General features: G+C 41.7%; 1 protein-coding gene across 2 annotated transcripts; it reads left to right on the forward strand.

Annotated features, from left to right (window-relative positions):
• The first annotated feature begins 7,553 nt into the window (after window positions 1-7,553).
• Window positions 7,554-17,863, forward strand: LOC103091776 (L-lactate dehydrogenase). Of its 2 annotated transcripts, none has more exons than XM_032948936.2 (8): window positions 7,554-7,706; window positions 11,723-11,870; window positions 14,491-14,608; window positions 14,832-15,005; window positions 15,281-15,454; window positions 15,993-16,110; window positions 16,385-16,508; window positions 16,866-17,863. In XM_032948936.2, exons 2-8 carry the CDS (start codon window positions 11,739-11,741, stop codon window positions 17,028-17,030), a joined length of 1,005 nt encoding a protein of 334 aa, XP_032804827.1. In that variant the 5' UTR covers window positions 7,554-7,706; window positions 11,723-11,738; the 3' UTR covers window positions 17,031-17,863. The 2 variants fall into 2 exon arrangements, with proteins under 2 accessions (XP_032804827.1, XP_032804828.1); XM_032948937.2 differs by having other exon boundaries at window positions 7,570-7,706; window positions 11,729-11,870.
• Window positions 17,864-18,715: the final 852 nt, after the last annotated feature.

An 18,715-nucleotide genomic window follows, 5' to 3' on the forward strand; every position in this document is an offset into this window, starting at 1 on the left:
AGTCTCAAATTTCTCCATGAAAATGTTAGCTATAACTGGAGAAAGGGGGGAGCCCATTGGGGTGCCCTCAGTTTGTTTGTAGAAAGTTCCATTCCAAGTGAAGTATGTATTGGTTAAACAGTGTCTCACCAGGGGGGGTACCTCAGTGTTTAGTCCTTGATGAACCAAGTCTTCAATGATTGCAATGGTGTCAGGTACAGGAACCTTGGTGAATAAGGAAACTACATCAAAACTGACAAGCAGGTCGTCTGGGGACAGGGAAATACCCTTGATTGTTGATACCAGGTGAGTAGAATTTTGTACCGCAGAGGTGGTCTTTCCAGTGAAAGGACGCAGGATTTCAGACAAAAAACGAGCTAGTTTGTAGGTGGGGGAGCTGATAGTAGAGACTATGGGACGAAGAGGTGTATCAACTTTATGTATTTTTGGTAAGCCGTATAATCTTGGTGGCCTGGCAGCAGAAGGTTTCAACGAAAACTGTTTAGATTGATCAATTAATGCGGTTGAATCAGAAATTATTTTGTTGGTTTGTGTGACGAGGCTGTTGGTGGGATCTCTTTTTATTTTTGTATAACTACCATCGCCATCCAGACTGCCACTCTGCGCCCAACCTTATGGAAGAGGTACGTGGATGACACTTTTGTCATCTGGCCACATGGCCGGCCTGCTCTAGACAAATTCTTCGACCACATCAATTCCATACACCCAGCCATCAGATTTACCATGGAAGTCGAAATAGATGGCAAGATACCTTTTTTGGATGTCCTAATTAAAAAGAGACCTGATGGTTCAATGAGCCACTCTGTCTACAGGAAAGCTACCCATACGGATGCTTATCTGAAACCGGATTCCCACCACCATCCATCACAGAAGAATTCTCTCATCAAGACTCTGTATCATAGAGCCCAATGCATATCCGACCAGGAACACATAAGCAGTGAACTCAAGCACGTACACCAAGCTCTTAGGGCTAATGGTTACTCCGACTATACAATCCGCAAAGCTATCACTCAAACCATGAAGAAGAACCCTCTTGAGGAGCCTTTCAAAACCATCACTTTACCCTACATTGCTGGGATCACAAAAAAGATCTCCAAAATCTTGAATAAACACAAGATCCAGGTCCGTTTCAACACATTACATAAAATCCGTGATCTGGTTCCGTCTGTAAAAGATGTGATTCCGGACATACAATACCCTGGTGTCTACAAACTAAGTTGCCTCTGTGGTAGTAGTTACATTGGAGAAACCAAACGCCATATCTCGGACCGCATTCGTGAACATAAAGCAGACCTTAAACACGGTAGGACCAACACCTCGGCCGTAGCAGATCATTGTTCTAATTCAGTAGGCTCACATGCCATTGACTTTTCCAAGACGGAGGTTCTTTGTAAGCCATCTGGCTTCCATGAGAGATTCGTTCATGAGGCTATCCACATATACAAACACAGAGACAATTTCAACCGAGAAGATGGATTCTATCTTAGCAATCATTGGAAAGATTTGATAAATCATTTCAGTTCTTGATTGATTGTTCACGCTTACAGTGCCTTTCAGACAGCATACATAAAAACAAATTTCGTCTCCCCCCTCCTCTTTTCAAAAAATAGATGGACTAGTCCTGGCAAACTGCCATCGTTGCGCGTGCCGCAAACGTTATTTTTATATATATAAATAAATATGCCGTTTTCAAAATAAATTTATGCAAACCGACACACCTGATGATGACCGTTTGAGTTATGGTCGAAACGTCGTGAGAATTTTTTTATTGTTTTATATATATTTTGTTATTTTGTTGTTTCTCTTCAACGTGACTTTACCGAAAAAACTAAGAATATGAATTACTGCAGTCACGAAAGCTTTAAATCAAAATTTAATCGCCTCTACGGGGAGGGTTTTCACATAACTTTAAGATCTTTCAACAAACTCCGGGATAAGAAAGCTCAGCTGATCGAGTCTCTCACCTTCCTGAAGAGATGCCGCGACTCTGGGGTAATACCAATCGCATTTACACTCACCTCTGCTACTGTAACTTCTTCTAATGCGAAACGAATTCTTTTCAAAACTAGCTTAGCTCTTATCTCAGAAAAAATCAGACTTATACGCACAGAACTAGATCAGTTAGACAAGACACTCTACAAATCACACTTATCATTGACGGCAATAATGTCCACATCGGATTGGGAACATGTAGACAATATGACTGCCTCTTCAGCTGCTACTATGTCGACCAAATGTAAGGAAAACCTGATTTCCAAATTTAACCTCCTCTTAAACAAAAGACCGGACCCACACACCAAAAAGTTAGACGTTAATAAAGTCGTAATTAATCGCAGTAACAGTTCTATTTCCGATGGTCTGAAATCCGTTTTAGCTAAAGGTCTAAACTTTGCAGTCACACCTAAACACATACCAGTTAATGATATAATTGCCCAAGTAGACGTTGCTCTCAGGGGCCTGGGTCACATCGCTGCAGACGTAGCAAGATCTGAAATCGCTGCAACCCTCAAAAACGCTAAGATGCCAGCTAGCAACCTCAGCAAAGATGAGCGTTTTGAATTATATAAATTAAAAAAGAGGAATGATATTGTAGTTCTCTCAGCTGACAAAGGCAATGCTACTGTTATCATGGATAAAATAGAATACAACAACAAAATTAAAGAATTACTCGACGATGGTAGTTATACAAAAATAAAAAGAGATCCCACCAACAGCCTCGTCACACAAACCAACAAAATAATTTCTGATTCAACCGCATTAATTGATCAATCTAAACAGTTTTCGTTGAAACCTTCTGCTGCCAGGCCACCAAGATTATACGGCTTACCAAAAATACATAAAGTTGATACACCTCTTCGTCCCATAGTCTCTACTATCAGCTCCCCCACCTACAAACTAGCTCGTTTTTTGTCTGAAATCCTGCGTCCTTTCACTGGAAAGACCACCTCTGCGGTACAAAATTCTACTCACCTGGTATCAACAATCAAGGGTATTTCCCTGTCCCCAGACGACCTGCTTGTCAGTTTTGATGTAGTTTCCTTATTCACCAAGGTTCCTGTACCTGACACCATTGCAATCATTGAAGACTTGGTTCATCAAGGACTAAACACTGAGGTACCCCCCCTGGTGAGACACTGTTTAACCAATACATACTTCACTTGGAATGGAACTTTCTACAAACAAACTGAGGGCACCCCAATGGGCTCCCCCCTTTCTCCAGTTATAGCTAACATTTTCATGGAGAAATTTGAGACTGACGCCATCCAGACTGCCACTCTGCGCCCAACCTTATGGAAGAGGTACGTGGATGACACTTTTGTCATCTGGCCACATGGCCGGCCTGCTCTAGACAAATTCTTCGACCACATCAATTCCATACACCCAGCCATCAGATTTACCATGGAAGTCGAAATAGATGGCAAGATACCTTTTTTGGATGTCCTAATTAAAAAGAGACCTGATGGTTCAATGAGCCACTCTGTCTACAGGAAAGCTACCCATACGGATGCTTATCTGAAACCGGATTCCCACCACCATCCATCACAGAAGAATTCTCTCATCAAGACTCTGTATCATAGAGCCCAATGCATATCCGACCAGGAACACATAAGCAGTGAACTCAAGCACGTACACCAAGCTCTTAGGGCTAATGGTTACTCCGACTATACAATCCGCAAAGCTATCACTCAAACCATGAAGAAGAACCCTCTTGAGGAGCCTTTCAAAACCATCACTTTACCCTACATTGCTGGGATCACAAAAAAGATCTCCAAAATCTTGAATAAACACAAGATCCAGGTCCGTTTCAACACATTACATAAAATCCGTGATCTGGTTCCGTCTGTAAAAGATGTGATTCCGGACATACAATACCCTGGTGTCTACAAACTAAGTTGCCTCTGTGGTAGTAGTTACATTGGAGAAACCAAACGCCATATCTCGGACCGCATTCGTGAACATAAAGCAGACCTTAAACACGGTAGGACCAACACCTCGGCCGTAGCAGATCATTGTTCTAATTCAGTAGGCTCACATGCCATTGACTTTTCCAAGACGGAGGTTCTTTGTAAGCCATCTGGCTTCCATGAGAGATTCGTTCATGAGGCTATCCACATATACAAACACAGAGACAATTTCAACCGAGAAGATGGATTCTATCTTAGCAATCATTGGAAAGATTTGATAAATCATTTCAGTTCTTGATTGATTGTTCACGCTTACAGTGCCTTTCAGACAGCATACATAAAAACAAATTTCGTCTCCCCCCTCCTCTTTTCAAAAAATAGATGGACTAGTCCTGGCAAACTGCCATCGTTGCGCGTGCCGCAAACGTTATTTTTATATATATAAATAAATATGCCGTTTTCAAAATAAATTTATGCAAACCGACACACCTGATGATGACCGTTTGAGTTATGGTCGAAACGTCGTGAGAATTTTTTTATTTTTTTTTATTGTTTTATATATATTTTGTTATTTTGTTGTTTCTCTTCAACGTGACTTTACCGAAAAAACTAAGAATATGAATTACTGCAGTCACGAAAGCTTTAAATCAAAATTTATAGTGTGATTGTTAATACAGTACATTTGCAGCTCCTTAGTTGGTTTGCCCCAGTGTGAATGGCGCATTCAGGTTATTTTTGGACCACTGCGCATTTCGGCTTTGGGAGGTGTTGTCGGTGTTTCTAGCTGCAGTCAAGAACCGTACAGTCGGTGTTCGACCCAATGGATGTGGCCTCGTTATTTCCAAGGTTGTTAACTCTTGAAATATTAATAAGCACCGCATATGGTACTGTATACATGTGTGAGCGCCCCATGTGCGCTTCAGATGTGATAGACACTGGCTGTGGTTCTATTTTATGAAACCCTCAATTGTTTTAATCATAGTCTATCGACATATCGGTCATTAGCCTTGTGAAAGACCCAACGCAGAATATGCCTCGATTTGATCTTCCACGAAGCTCATGATCCACCCTAAACTGCATCCCCACAGACCATGGAAGATGCGGATACCTGATGCACAAATGGCAAATCAAAAACTCTCCAGTAGTTTGCGACTGTGATCATCCAGAACAGACTTCCAACATAAAGATGCAATGCCCGATCCACAAATACGAAGGAGACAGCACAGCGATGATACACTCCTCTACTCCTGATGCGGTTGACCACCTCAATGTGAAATTGTAGTTGTTCGGCATCTACATCAGCCATTCGAAAGAATAAATCATTAACACACAAACGACTCGAATTATTCAGATTTAGTTAGCATCGAAGTGCAACCACATCTCGATACACCTAGAAAAATTGATGATGGGACTGCATTGGAGGGCAAGGGGGTCATGGCAAGGAATACGATTTGGTTTGTATTTATGACATAAATTAAACAGTTTAACACGTAGGCTTTCGCGACCGATATTATTTATAATACATGCATTTGGGTTAGAATGCATACGTATAAATGCGTCGTAACCGTCCACCACCCGACACAGCCAGTAATGTTTGTCACGTAAACCACGCGCCAAATAGTGACTACTTCAGCCCACCGGTGTGTTGGAGAGTAAATGCACAACATTTACAATTTGAGTGCCGTTACATTTCGCTGGTAATCACATCAACCATCATCATCGGGCGATTTGCCAGAATAGTGAATAAATCCACCTGCTTCGGGTCTTAAATTGAGCAAGATGACGTCATCACTGACCCCATCAGGTGCAGAGATCAGAGGCGGAGAAGGTTGGGGGGAGAAGGGTTATTGTAATTATATGTAAGATGAGTAATCAGTTCATCTGCATGTGTTTCCTCTACAAGCAATGTATTTGTAAGATGTATTACTTAACAATACGCTTCCAGGCCGCTATTAAGACCGGAATCAGGTGGATTGCTTCACTATTCTGTCAAATCGCCCGATGCTGGTTGATGTAAATTGCCAGCGAAACGTCGTATTAAAATTGAAAACGTTGTGGATTCACTCTCCAACACACCGGTGGTCTGAAGTAGTAACTCATTGGCGCTTTTTTTTTACGTGACAAACCTTTCTGGCTGTGTCGGGTGGTGGAGGGTTCCGACACATTTAAACTTACGCGATCTAACCCCAAAAACACTTTATTATAAATTAAACACAGCCACGCACTTCATTCCATGTTTGATTAATTCGAACATATTTTGTCATTGTGAGTAGGCGACAGGTTGTATAAGGCCGCTGATGCTGCAACTCCTGATGCAATCGTGGAAACTGAGTTGGCAATAGATCAACAATGCTCCTTCAGCGTCAGGATGGAGTAATGCTCCTGCAATGTGGATGCTCGGAAACTCGATTTACAGGCTCGAGGAGACAATCAATGGGCACAATGACTTTACAAAAAGGTAATGGCTGAAAACAGGTGGACCAGACGAATAGAAAGACGCTTGCTCGAGAAGTCAGGGCCATTCATTATGAAACATGATACCAACTTATGATTTAAAGCTTTCGTGACTGCAGAGATTCATAGTCTTGGTTCTTTCGGTAAAGTCACGTAGAAGGGAAACAACAAAATAATAAATACTTTCCATTATTTTTATTGTTTCCCTTCTAAATAAATACTTTATTTAATGATACCAAAACATGATACCAACTTATACACTAAATTAAATGGGACAGTAAAATATATCAGCAGGGCATCTAACACTTTTTACTGAATTAATTTAATGTGCAGTTCATTGGGCTGGAAAATTGTTACTCTTTACCACCTTAGCAAAAGCGTTCATTTGAATGGTATTTCAGTTTAAATGCTACCATGTTACAATGCATTACCGTATAGGCAGTGCTTAAGTTATGTAATTGTAACGTTGGTTCCCCGAGTAGTTTGTCGTTGTCGAGAATATCAAGGACAAAATAAATAAGCGATGTCTCCACATATCCTTTCCACATGAAAAAAAAACACATAAAAGCACTCGCAGAAGGTCGTCCGGCTAATGGGTTGTGTAAGAAATGCCTTTATTTTTTTTATGTGGAGATAAATATTTTGTGACAATTTATTTCACGAAGTGGATGCACGCTCGATAATAATGGGGTGGGGGTGTTGCGTGATGACGTCACACGAACTAACGGCGGACGAAGCCCAGTGCGATGAGGGTGCGCAATGACGTCACGCGTACGTATGTCGCATTGACAGCGTGCGCGGTGACGTCACGCGAGATGTGACACTCGCTGCCCGCGCGTGCAAACGGTGGGGGGCGGGGGGGGTGTGTGGTCACCCCCCCCCTCCGTGCGCGAGACGTCAAGCGGTCGAAGGCTGCGGTAGAGTTGCGCGCGCGTGATTGGATGAGGGTTGGCGGTGGAGGCGAGGTGTTTCTTCGCGTGCGTGATGACGTCATGACGGCCTGAGCGGAATTGCGCGGAGAGTGCTCGACCGCGCGCGTGGTGCCGTCTCACTAGCGGACGAGGGAGAGGGGCTCGCCCGCGTGCGTGATGACGTCACGAGCGACGAGGGAGAGGGGTTCGCCCGCGTGCGTGATGACGTCAGCAGGGCGAGCGGCTTGCGCGCAGAGTACTCGCCTGCGTGATGACGTCGCGAGCGACGAGGGAGAGGCGCTGGCCCGCGTGCGTGATGACGTCACCGGGGCTAGAGGAAGGCGCGCGCCCCCGCTTCTGACGCACTCCGCGTCCCGCTCCGCCGACTGCGTCCGCCTCCCCTCCTCGCTCCTTCTCACCGTCGTCGTGCGCCCCAGTACGTGTGAGCATTAGCAAGCGGCAACCGCGTTATTTATATGACGTTATTCACTAATCACGCAACACACATTAACAGCAACCCGAGTCGTCGTTGAGTAAGGAATGTCAATTTTTTTTGCCTCTTTGTGAGGCCGATGCTGCGTGAAGGAACGTTCATTCTGCGCCTGACATAAAAATAATAATTATATATTCGTCCCTTTGTCGTTGACAGAGAGGAGAAAAAAACCCGTTATGTAAAGTCTGGCTTAATTTATATGCGCCTGTTTAATCAACCTCGCTGCCATGCGTGTGATAATTGTGTCGTGTATAGGCCGATTAGTTGGGGGTAATGTGGAATTATGCAACGGCTTGCGATGATATCCTGTTGCATTGCATTCAGATGGTCACCATGGATGTCATTGTGGCCTTGTACCGGGAAGCCCTCAACCAGCTTCTGCAGCGATCAGAATATTTATTTATACTGGAGGAATCCGATGAGCTATGAAGCTCTTTTTTTTCAGAGGTACAACCATACATTTTGCTGAATTGAACCTTCCGATAAAAAGGCGATGGTTAATTTGGAACGCACAATTTTTGTTGTTACCCAGGTCTTCCTTAAAAAAAATAGGTTTCGCCTTGACTCGTTTCGGACCAAATGTGATATGTAAATGAGGACAGTGTAACATAATCCATTGTATCGTATTGGTATCCTTCACCACCACCAACCCACACTGACCAGCGCGGTGAAGTATTATCAAATAGCCCCTAGGACTGGCACGGCTTGAGGAGACCCTCATCTAGCAGTGGATTGTCCTGTGCATCATGCACTTAAGAATTGTCCATTGTAGTGGACAATTTCGAGTGGAGGATGGATGCGCAAACACCACCTCCACGAAATGGAGCCACGTTGGAGGAAGGTTGATATTCGAAACAAGTCCGACTATCTATTTCGATTTGAAGTTTGTAAGTCCGACTATACGTTCTTAAACATCTAAAAAAATTATGTACAGTGAAACGTAACAGGCAAAATATTGGTGCACGAGTTGCATTTTTGGGCACGAGTTGACCTACTTAAGCATTGTGCAGCCCTTAATTTGCTATGAAGACTTTGCGGATGTGTTTTGTCATGTTAAGAGTGTTAATTTTACACCTGGAATGGTGATTAAATAGTCCCGCAAAGTATAAATGTTAGACTGTTAATGTCTTCCCGGAGGTCAGGCTGCAAGCTAAGCGTCTGGGTTATAAACGCCCTTGGCGTGGGATGTCAGACCAGCCGCCCGCGCTCCTATGCTCCCAGGGTTATTCATTATTTAGTTATCTTTTACATCACGGGTGGGCACTTGTCATTGTGGGAAATGTATAGGCTTAATTTCTTTGTTACATTGTGTTCTATCACGAAATAGAAGACTGGATAATTGATATTCTTTTCCTCGCTAATAATTACAATAATTGTATGTAAAATAGAAAGTTGAGTTTTTATTGTATCGCGGGTCGTTACCGTTTCATGTTGGTGTACATTGCAAGTACTTTATTCTTGGTGTGTTTTCCTCCTGGAAAATATATTTTTTATAGGTTTAAGTAAAGACACTTGGTTTAGTAGCATAATTCTAAATATAATTTTGTGTATGGGTTTTAACATTGCCTGTAAATTAAACAATGTATGAACGTTGCCTGCGTTGATTTGCATAGACTTATAAAATGTTAAATATTAATGTCTAAATTTAGTTTTGTTGGAATTTCAGTTTTGTTGAAAAACACACACCCCACCTTTTTGGCCACGTAGGCAAGGAAGGGCCTGTGCTATTTGGCTGGGCTATGCTTTTTGCTGGAGGACGAAATGAATTCACACCGATACTAAGGCAACTATGGGAAACCCGCGCCCTGAGTAATTTGCTTGCCTATGACTCGTATCATTGGCCAGTGTTATCTGACCCCCCCCCGCCTTCACCAACTCGCACTGACCGGAGTGGTGAAGTATGGCCAGAGAACTCCCATTGGTTATATGGCGTGGGAAAAATCATATTTTAGCAGTGGATTGATGCAGGACTTAAATGTCAAATCATCAGTATAGTACTTCAGTAAACCAAAGTTATATGCACATAATTTTTTGTAATCGGAATTTATTTCCTAAATAGAGTAAATAAATCCATCAACAAGAGTTTGTATGTGCAAGATACTTTTAAAAAAATGATGTTGCCATTTGCAGTAAGATAAGATTGTGTAATTGTGCAAATGTTCTAATGTAACTTTAATGGCTTGCACATTTAAGTTGGTAAATCTAGTTAATATGTGAAACTAATCGTCATACATGATTAGGGCTTAGGGTATTATCTTTGCTCGTAGCTTGAATAGCGTAAGAGCGATCTTTATGGTCAGTGTAAAGAGTTGCTATTTTGCTGATTTCTTCCGTAAGCATGTCCCCTAAAGGTAACAACCACATTCCATACGAAGGAGACACACCTTTAGGAGTGGCTCGGTGCCAAATAAGTTGAGGGAATGCATTTGTATGACCTGTGTTTTATCCAGCAATATATATTACTACCTCCACAAGTCTATACTAATGTACTGCAGTATTTTTAAAGTTATAATTGTATTAGATATATGGCCCCCAACATCTGTCACCTTTGACGATTGTTGTTGAATACCAGATGCCAATTATATGCCCCCCCCCCCCCCACTGATTGTGATGGAGGCCCTTTGCCAGAGCAACACGTAATGACTGCAGGTTTGGTTTGCACAGTGGGTGTTTGGTTTCTATTACATGTACTGCTACATTGAACCGAGTTATTGTGCAAGTAACATGCTAATTCATCATTAATGCTGTGAAAAATGTAGACATAGCCATTGCAATATTTTTTTTTATCTTTTCTCTCTGGATTGTCAGTTACTAATCGTTAGTTGACGTATAAATGCTGTGTCATAACGGAAATTGAGTCACTGGCCACATGAGTAGGAGTGACTGTACACTGGTGTACGTGCAGCAGCAGCAGCCGCCGTAACCATTCATGGCAGGCAAGAGAGAAAATGACTTAGAATTTCTACCAAGCAGACCACTGGGTTTTTTTTTATGCCCCAGAGTGCTTTATTAGATTATATAATATAGTTTGCTTGGGGTTTGGCAACTATAGGATGCTGCTGAAGAAAAGTTAAATGTTACATTTAAAATAACCTGCTGCTTGTGTCGCCAAGGATTGCAGCGGTTGTATTTGTCTTGTGCAAGTTAAATATATGCTTGTCGGTCACACGAACTGTTGTGCGGATTGCATGTGACCAAAAACAAATGTAAGTGTTCATGGTGCACAAACGCCACGCTTGTCAATGCACTGTACTGAACGTCTTGTTACCAGTAAGCAGGAATTTTGCTTTGTTCATCCGATCAATATGTTTGCACTGCAGAAAACGCTGTATGAAAGTTTTAATACTGGTTATCCAATTTAAAGGCTTGCCCACAAGTTTTTTTTGTCTGTCCATGCTTCATTTGAATGAACAAGATCCTATATGCAGGAATCTTGAGCTTGATAATTAATAGTTAATCTTTATATGGGTCACTGTTGTCTATATACATACAAGTACTCTATCGCAATCTCAATTTGGGTTAATTATAAAGTCGCCCCTATTAGAGGGTGGATAACATTCTTAATGCATGCATATTTCACATTCCATTGCATATTGTAAAGTTTGATACCAAAAATGTAAAGCATTTAACATTTTGTTATTTGGATGCACATTTCACAACCCTTGAAACCCCTAAAAAAATACAGTAATTGTATGACATGCCACTGGTATTTTAGTTTCTACAGATGTCACGGTTAATCGTCTAATTTGTACAGCCAAAGCATGATGAGGCACGTTCACAAATGTTCCACGCCAATTGCAGATTAGAGGTTGTGGAAAAATACATCCACAGGATTTGCAGAACACTTGTCCCTTGGACGTAATGATACTCGATAAGCATAGTACAGTATATAAATACAATTTGTATATGCATGTGCGAGGCGTTTGTAATCAAGTTCTGCTCCGGTTGTGTCTATGTAGAACTAGCTGAGACACAATGGCATCCACCAAGGGAAAGCTGATCCACGAGATGGTGCCCAGCAAGGAGAGGGATCCTCCCCACAGCAAGGTGACCATCGTTGGTGTCGGCCAAGTCGGCATGGCAGCTGCCATCAGCGTCCTGCTCAGGGTGAGAAGGACACCTCCACACACACCACCACCTCCAGACTTAGACCCCTAACATTACCATGCTGGTCCTTGAACAAGTGGTACCCCTTGGAACTCGCCTCGAGTCCCAAGGGGTACGAGAAGCCCCAGAGGCTTCAAACGTGGCCTAAATTTAATTTGACTTTTACTGCCAGCTGCCTGTGGGCTCTCACTCAAGAATCTGTATGCACTAAACGTACGCACTCTTGTGGCATACATTTCATTGCCTATTGTACAATCTTGGACCTCAATCTGCCTTTATCTGGACCTTTAGCAACCTTTATCTGTCCCCATTTTTGTTTGCTTTTGTTTAATCCTTGCTATTTCAAACATTGTCCCCTTATCCATTTTAAACAAACCATTCAAACAACATGATTTTAGATTTAAAGCTTTCGTGACTGCAGGGATTCATATTCTTGGTTCTTTCGGTAAAGTCACGTAGAAGGGAAACAAAATAATACAAATATTAAACAATGAAATTCTCACGACGTTTCGACTGCAACACAAGCAATCATCATCAGTTGTGAAAACCACAACAAGAAAATTTGAGAATTTTATTGTTTTATATTTTTATTATTTTGTTTCCCTTCTACGTGACTTTACCGAAAGAACCAAGAATATAACATTATTCATATTTATCATTGTATAAATATTTTCATAAATTTTATAACATTAAATCCGTGCATTGCATATAGATAGTTTGATGTTAAAGTGCACAACATGGGTTGAAAGTCTAATCTTTTGGTTGAATATTAATCGTGCTGCTGCAATGGTGTCTGTAAATCATGTTTGACATAGATTGTAGTCATGAGCTACAAAGCCACCGAACCACATTTTGTGGGAGCAGCCATAGCAAAGCCGAAATAAATGTAAGGTTAGTTCTAATAATGCACATGAGCAAGTATGCTCATTTACAAATAAAGTAACTATTCACGTAGCTATATTTGTATTGCATGCACTGTATACGTCTCCATTTGGTGAAATGGACTTCTGCTCTTCTCACTGATCCGTTTTTTTCCGACCAGAGGTCATTGACAGTGGCAAACAGTCAAACGCCTGCATAAACACCTCTTGTTCCACGAGGTCTGCCCACAGTCACAACTGCTAAATTATGATAGGCCTCTTACACAATGCAGTACTCATGCTTAAGTTGTAGTTTAAAAAAAAAGCTGGCCATTGATTAAAATAGTGTACTTTTAACAAAACATTTGTATTTATTAGCAGTATTTTGCATCTGCAATTTAAGGGGATGCTTTGCATCCTGTATTGCCCTGTATTGTGTTACTTTACATTTAACGCCATCGTGAAAGTGGTATACTATGTGGTTTATAATGTGGTACAGTGTCTGTTTTATGTTCTCACTCTACTTTCTTGTTGGTGCTGTATTAGGAGGTAATCGTATTGGCTATTTTTGGGGGATGGCTCCTCTTTCTGCACCTCGGATATTTCTGTCGGCTATTTATCCCTCCCATGCAAAGGGCAAATAAGAGTTTGTCCCTGAACCAGTTTGACACACCAACAATTATAAGAATAGAAAATGTAAGGCTGGCTTTTGTGTGATATTCAAATCTGGAAATGATGGAAATACTTACGTTTAAAACAACTTATGCAAAAACCATCAGCATTTTCTGATGTGCTGATGAGTCCAAATGATGAAACTGGTCCACAGTTGTCCGACTGATTCACTGCTGCTGTCAGTCGATCACATTTGCTCAAATTTATTTTAATGGTGTTTTAAGACTAGACTATCACAATGTACTCCAGAATTGTTGGTGATGTTTACATACACATTTTGTGTTTAAAACTTGTATGGCAGTGGACGATGTTGAAAATATAGCTGGTAAATCATAAATACATTTAAGTAATATTAGCTAGGAATCGAGTAGTGTTTGCAAATGAAAGCTTTGAACGTAGGTCTTTTGTGCCTGTTGTACAGAATTATATTTTTTACAAGGTCTCTTCAAATCTGACTTGGCAATCTGTACTCAGTGAAACTTTTTTGCAGTTCTAAGCAACCTGCTTCTTTGTTTGCATGCTTAAGCTTGTCATGCATCTAAAAAACAAGTTCCTTTTTCATGCTGAGCTATGAGTTTGCTGAAAATACTTTTAAAAGGTACAGCATTATCTGTTAATCCACTTGAGGTCTATATTTCTGTGTAACTTTGTTTAGGAATGTCGTTGTAAAAGTCACATTTCCTTGTATCACTTAAACAAAGTGAATGGAAGTCCTGCACACTAGGAGTGACCCACTGTAGTAATCCCTTGAAAATTATTCATAGTGAATGTTTCGAAGCAAGCTTTCCATTTTAAATATGATACTTAACCAAGGATTTTATAATATGTAAAAACATACTTTATAGTATTGTAAATTCTTGCCACCAAAGCGTTTTAATAAGCCAAGTTGTAGCTGGTGCAAGGTGTTTCATGGTGTTTTGTTGGTACTTCATAGACATAACGCTATATTTAAAAAATGTTGGCATAGTTCAGTTCTTATGGGTGTCGTATATTTAAGGTTGCTTATTGCGTATTGCCTCTGGCATTGTGGGCGGTGGTGAGTTTGAGCACTGAGGGTAACTTGAGGACACGGTTGTGACGCACGACAGGACTTGGCGGACGAGCTGGCCCTTGTGGATGTGGTTGAAGACCGCCTCAAGGGGGAGATGATGGATCTGCTGCACGGGAGCCTCTTCCTCAAGACGGCAAAGATTGTGGCTGACAAGGGTGTGTATTAATTGTGACCAGATGCCAGAATACACTGGGCACCTCGCAGATGGACAAGTGCAGTTAAAAAACCTTTTATTTTAAAAAGGGGTTTTCAAATGTTTGTGCTCTTTAATGTATATTTTTATCAGTGTTTTTTTTGGAAGTAAAATATATATTTGCCAAGGTTGTATTCCTTGATGGACCATGCATTTGCGAGTGACACTTGCGGGTGCTTGTGTAGATTACTCGGTGACGGCTGGCTCCCGCCTCGTGGTCGTGACCGCGGGTGCGCGCCAGCAGGAGGGCGAGAGCCGCCTCAACCTCGTGCAGCGCAACGTCAACATTTTCAAGTTCATCATCCCCAACATCGTCAAGTACAGCCCCAACTGCATCCTCCTTGTCGTCTCCAACCCCGGTGAGGCCCTACAAAGAGTGGCGAGATGGCAACCTCATGCTCTTAGTAAATTGTTCACTTGTTTCTTTGTACCCGGCTATTTATTTTAGTCTCCATTGCTTTGAGTCACAAGAGGTAGGATAATGAGTAATTTTGTTTTCACAATCCCTACACGATACATTTTTGCGATCACGATTTGACACTGCATAATGATCACCGTGGATTGAAGCGGTTAGTCTTTATACATTTTCTTTTTCAACTGGAGCTCACAGCATTTTCTCCCTTGTGCGTGACAGTGGACATCTTGACCTACGTGGCGTGGAAGCTGAGCGGGCTGCCCAAACATCGCGTCATCGGCAGTGGCTGCAATCTGGATTCTGCTCGCTTCCGCTACCTGATGAGCGAGCGCCTGGGCGTCAACTCTGCCAGCTGCCATGGCTGGATCATCGGCGAGCACGGTGACTCCAGCGGTAAGAAAATGGCTGGTCTCCCACAACTGCAAGCAAGCAATTACATTTTATATTCATTATTAGGAGCAGTGGCACAGTGGTTGTAGTGCACTACCTTTTGGAGCCCGGCCACCTTGGTTCTATTCGCGGAACTGGCGAACGTTATTGTGGCAGTTACATCTGAACCAGTATTTGGTACTCTCACCCCCACTTCACCCCTCCAAGTTTGATGAAATAACGTCCATGGTGTTGGGATGTCTTTGTCCAGCAGTGAATTGATAAAGGGCTGTAACGTACAGTTAAATTTCTTGTGTGGCTGGAATAAGGCTCATTGTGATATAGCTAATATTGATTTTAGGATTGTGTGTTTACCCCCATCTAGATTACTTAATGTCACAACTTTTGCATTAAAATTTGTGAGTTTTAATGTACAAGAGAAGAAAACACAATCTCTTATGTTTTATGTCATCCTTTGCACCTATTCATTGAATTATAAAAATTAAAATGATTCAATATGTATTTTAATCATTGTGAGCATGCTTTGCTTGTGTTCTGCAAGTGCCTGTTTGGAGTGGCGTGAACGTGGCCGGGGTTGGCCTGCAGTCCCTGAACCCTGACATCGGCACGCCCAAGGATGGTGAGGACTGGAAGTCTGTGCACAAGCAGGTGGTGGACAGGTAGGCTTCTGCTAACTATGCACATTTAACATCCGTGTGCTTGAAAATTCTATACATGTAATGATGCACGCACAAAGACTCTAAAATACACAGTTAAAAAACTTGAATCAATTGGTAACATTTTATTTTCATGTATAACATTTATGACTTGTGTCAAAATGTAATGAATGTATAAAGGATATGTTTGAAAAGGTATGTTCTGCTGAGTAATATTTAAAGTCAAGAGTGATTCTTTGTGCACAGCATATTGACCACCTAGGACGTTTTTTTTTAGTGCCTACGAGGTCATCAAGCTGAAGGGCTACACCTCCTGGGCCATTGGCCTGAGCGTGGCCGACCTTGCAGAGACGATCCTGAAGAATTTGCGCCGCGTGCACCCCGTCTCCACGCATTGCAAGGTAATACTCGTATAATTAATGCGGCACCACACACCACCTCTGTGTAAGCCACGTTGGCTGTGCCAGAGACACTAGATGGAATGTTTTCAGTGTCTCCTTAAACTTTGCTCATGTGGTTGCCTTGTTTGCATTTATGTGGCTTTATAAGGACACTTTAATTGTCTAATCGGAGTTTGTTAGTTTTCCACATTAAGTGAGAACAAAACTAGCAATTGCATGATAACTACACACACACACTGCTGTGTTTTATTATTATGTCGGCAATGATTATTGATAGATGTATTCACGTGGTCTGGATGTCTTAGACCTCTTCTGAGTGCTGCCTTATCCAATACGCGTTTGCACTTTTTGTTGCAGGGTCAGCACGGAGTCCACGATGATGTTTTCCTCAGCCTGCCCTGTGTGCTGGGCTCTGAGGGCATCACTGACATCATCAACCAGACCCTGAAGAAAGAAGAGGAGGCTCAGGTTCAGAAGAGTGCAGAGACCCTCTGGAATGTGCAGAAAGAGCTCACCTTCTAAAACGGGAGTCGCAAAACTCGACGTTCTGTAATGTTGAGCGTCGGGCATTTGAATCTAGAAAGGAAACATTTCTGGCTTTGGCACTGCTAGGCATATATACTTCCCTAAGCCTAAGTGAGCACAGCTTTGCACATTGTGTGTTAGGCTTCCAGTGTAATCGTTTGTCACCACAAACCTTTTGAATGTTCATGTGTATACCTTGTGTGCCCTTGTAACAGCAGAAGTAGTGACACAAACGTTAAATGTCTGAACATTTTCACAAACTTTATTTGAGTGCTGTACTGGAAACAAAGTTTGCATCAATGTTGTTGACCTTGCCGTTCTCACGCCAACGTAAATAGTTATCCAATTAACAGAATGAATCACCAATTTGCAATGAACTTTGAGTGTTGGCTTGCTCTTGGTCCATTTAACAATGGCTGTGCATATTTTTTAAACCTACTCATGTTTGTCAATGTGTCCAATGTGATAAGCTTAACATCTTAATAAATAAATGTGATCAAAATTTAGAAATGGTAATTAAATGTGATTGGTCAGTATATTTCACGCATTCAGTGTTTGCAATACCACTGGTTGAGCATGTGCACTTGTTATCATGTGTTTGTGCAGTCTTTTAACTGACTAATGCTCTCCACTGACTGTGCTTTGCTCTGTAACTACATGCAACACAAAGTTATAAGTACTGTTAACTGTGCTAGACGTACGTGGTGGAAAATGCCCACACGTTTTGAAACATAAGGCTGAACCCAAGGACGTAATCTGCATTGCTGTACCCTTTGCAAGAAATGGAATATCTGAGCGTGCCTGTGTCATTAAACTCGTTTAAAACCACACTAATGCGTGATCTTTTTTTCATAGATATTCACTTGCAATACTATCATGTTAATGTATAAGCACCTTAATTATGGCACTTCAAGTAATTAATTTGTACAACAGAATAGTAAGTTGAGTTGAGAAGGATGGTGGTACATTGATATGATCTGTGAAATAATGATGAAAGTGAAACGTGGTTACTGATGATCGAGTCTGGGTAGGGAAGTTGAGAAAATAGATGGTCTCAGCAAATACTGAAAATCACGTGGTGCTCAACTGTCTGAAGTGCTGAACCATCGATGTGAATTCCGATGGTGGTGTTATCCATAGGGCTACTGATTCGCAAAATGTGGTACATCATTGAAAAAGGGATTATGGGGTAGGTAGCCCTAATCACGATTTGGACTCATCCTTTTTGCGGGCGACTCGTGGTTGGGTCACTTGGTCGGTTGTGTGCAATAAGCTGAACAGATGTGTAAATACTTACATTCTCCCTGGTGATTTAACGAGTTGTGGTAAAAGGTTGCAATTTTTTGGTACAGTATACGATGGTAAATGTGGAATCCACCTGTGACTACAGGGTCCTGTAAACCCGTTCCAATAAAAAAACATTGCACAATTATACAGGTATCATGAGCTGATGAATACGTGTCATACGAGTAGATAATGCATATACTGTATGACACTAAAAAGTGAGCAAAGATGCATGTTAAGATGAATGAGGTACTTGTAATAATATTGTTAGACAGTGGAACGCATGGATGGGAGAACATGCAAATTAAAGATATGTATTAATTCAAGCTTAAGGAAAGTAGGTGGGCTGGGAGGATGACCGATGATCAAGAATGACGGAGCCAACTCATGGAACCTGC

This window comes from Petromyzon marinus, chromosome 7 (genome assembly GCF_048934315.1).
Source record: "Petromyzon marinus isolate PM22_M1 ecotype Great Lakes invasive population chromosome 7, UKy_Petmar_22M1.pri1.0, whole genome shotgun sequence".
NCBI lineage: Eukaryota > Metazoa > Chordata > Hyperoartia > Petromyzontiformes > Petromyzontidae > Petromyzon > Petromyzon marinus.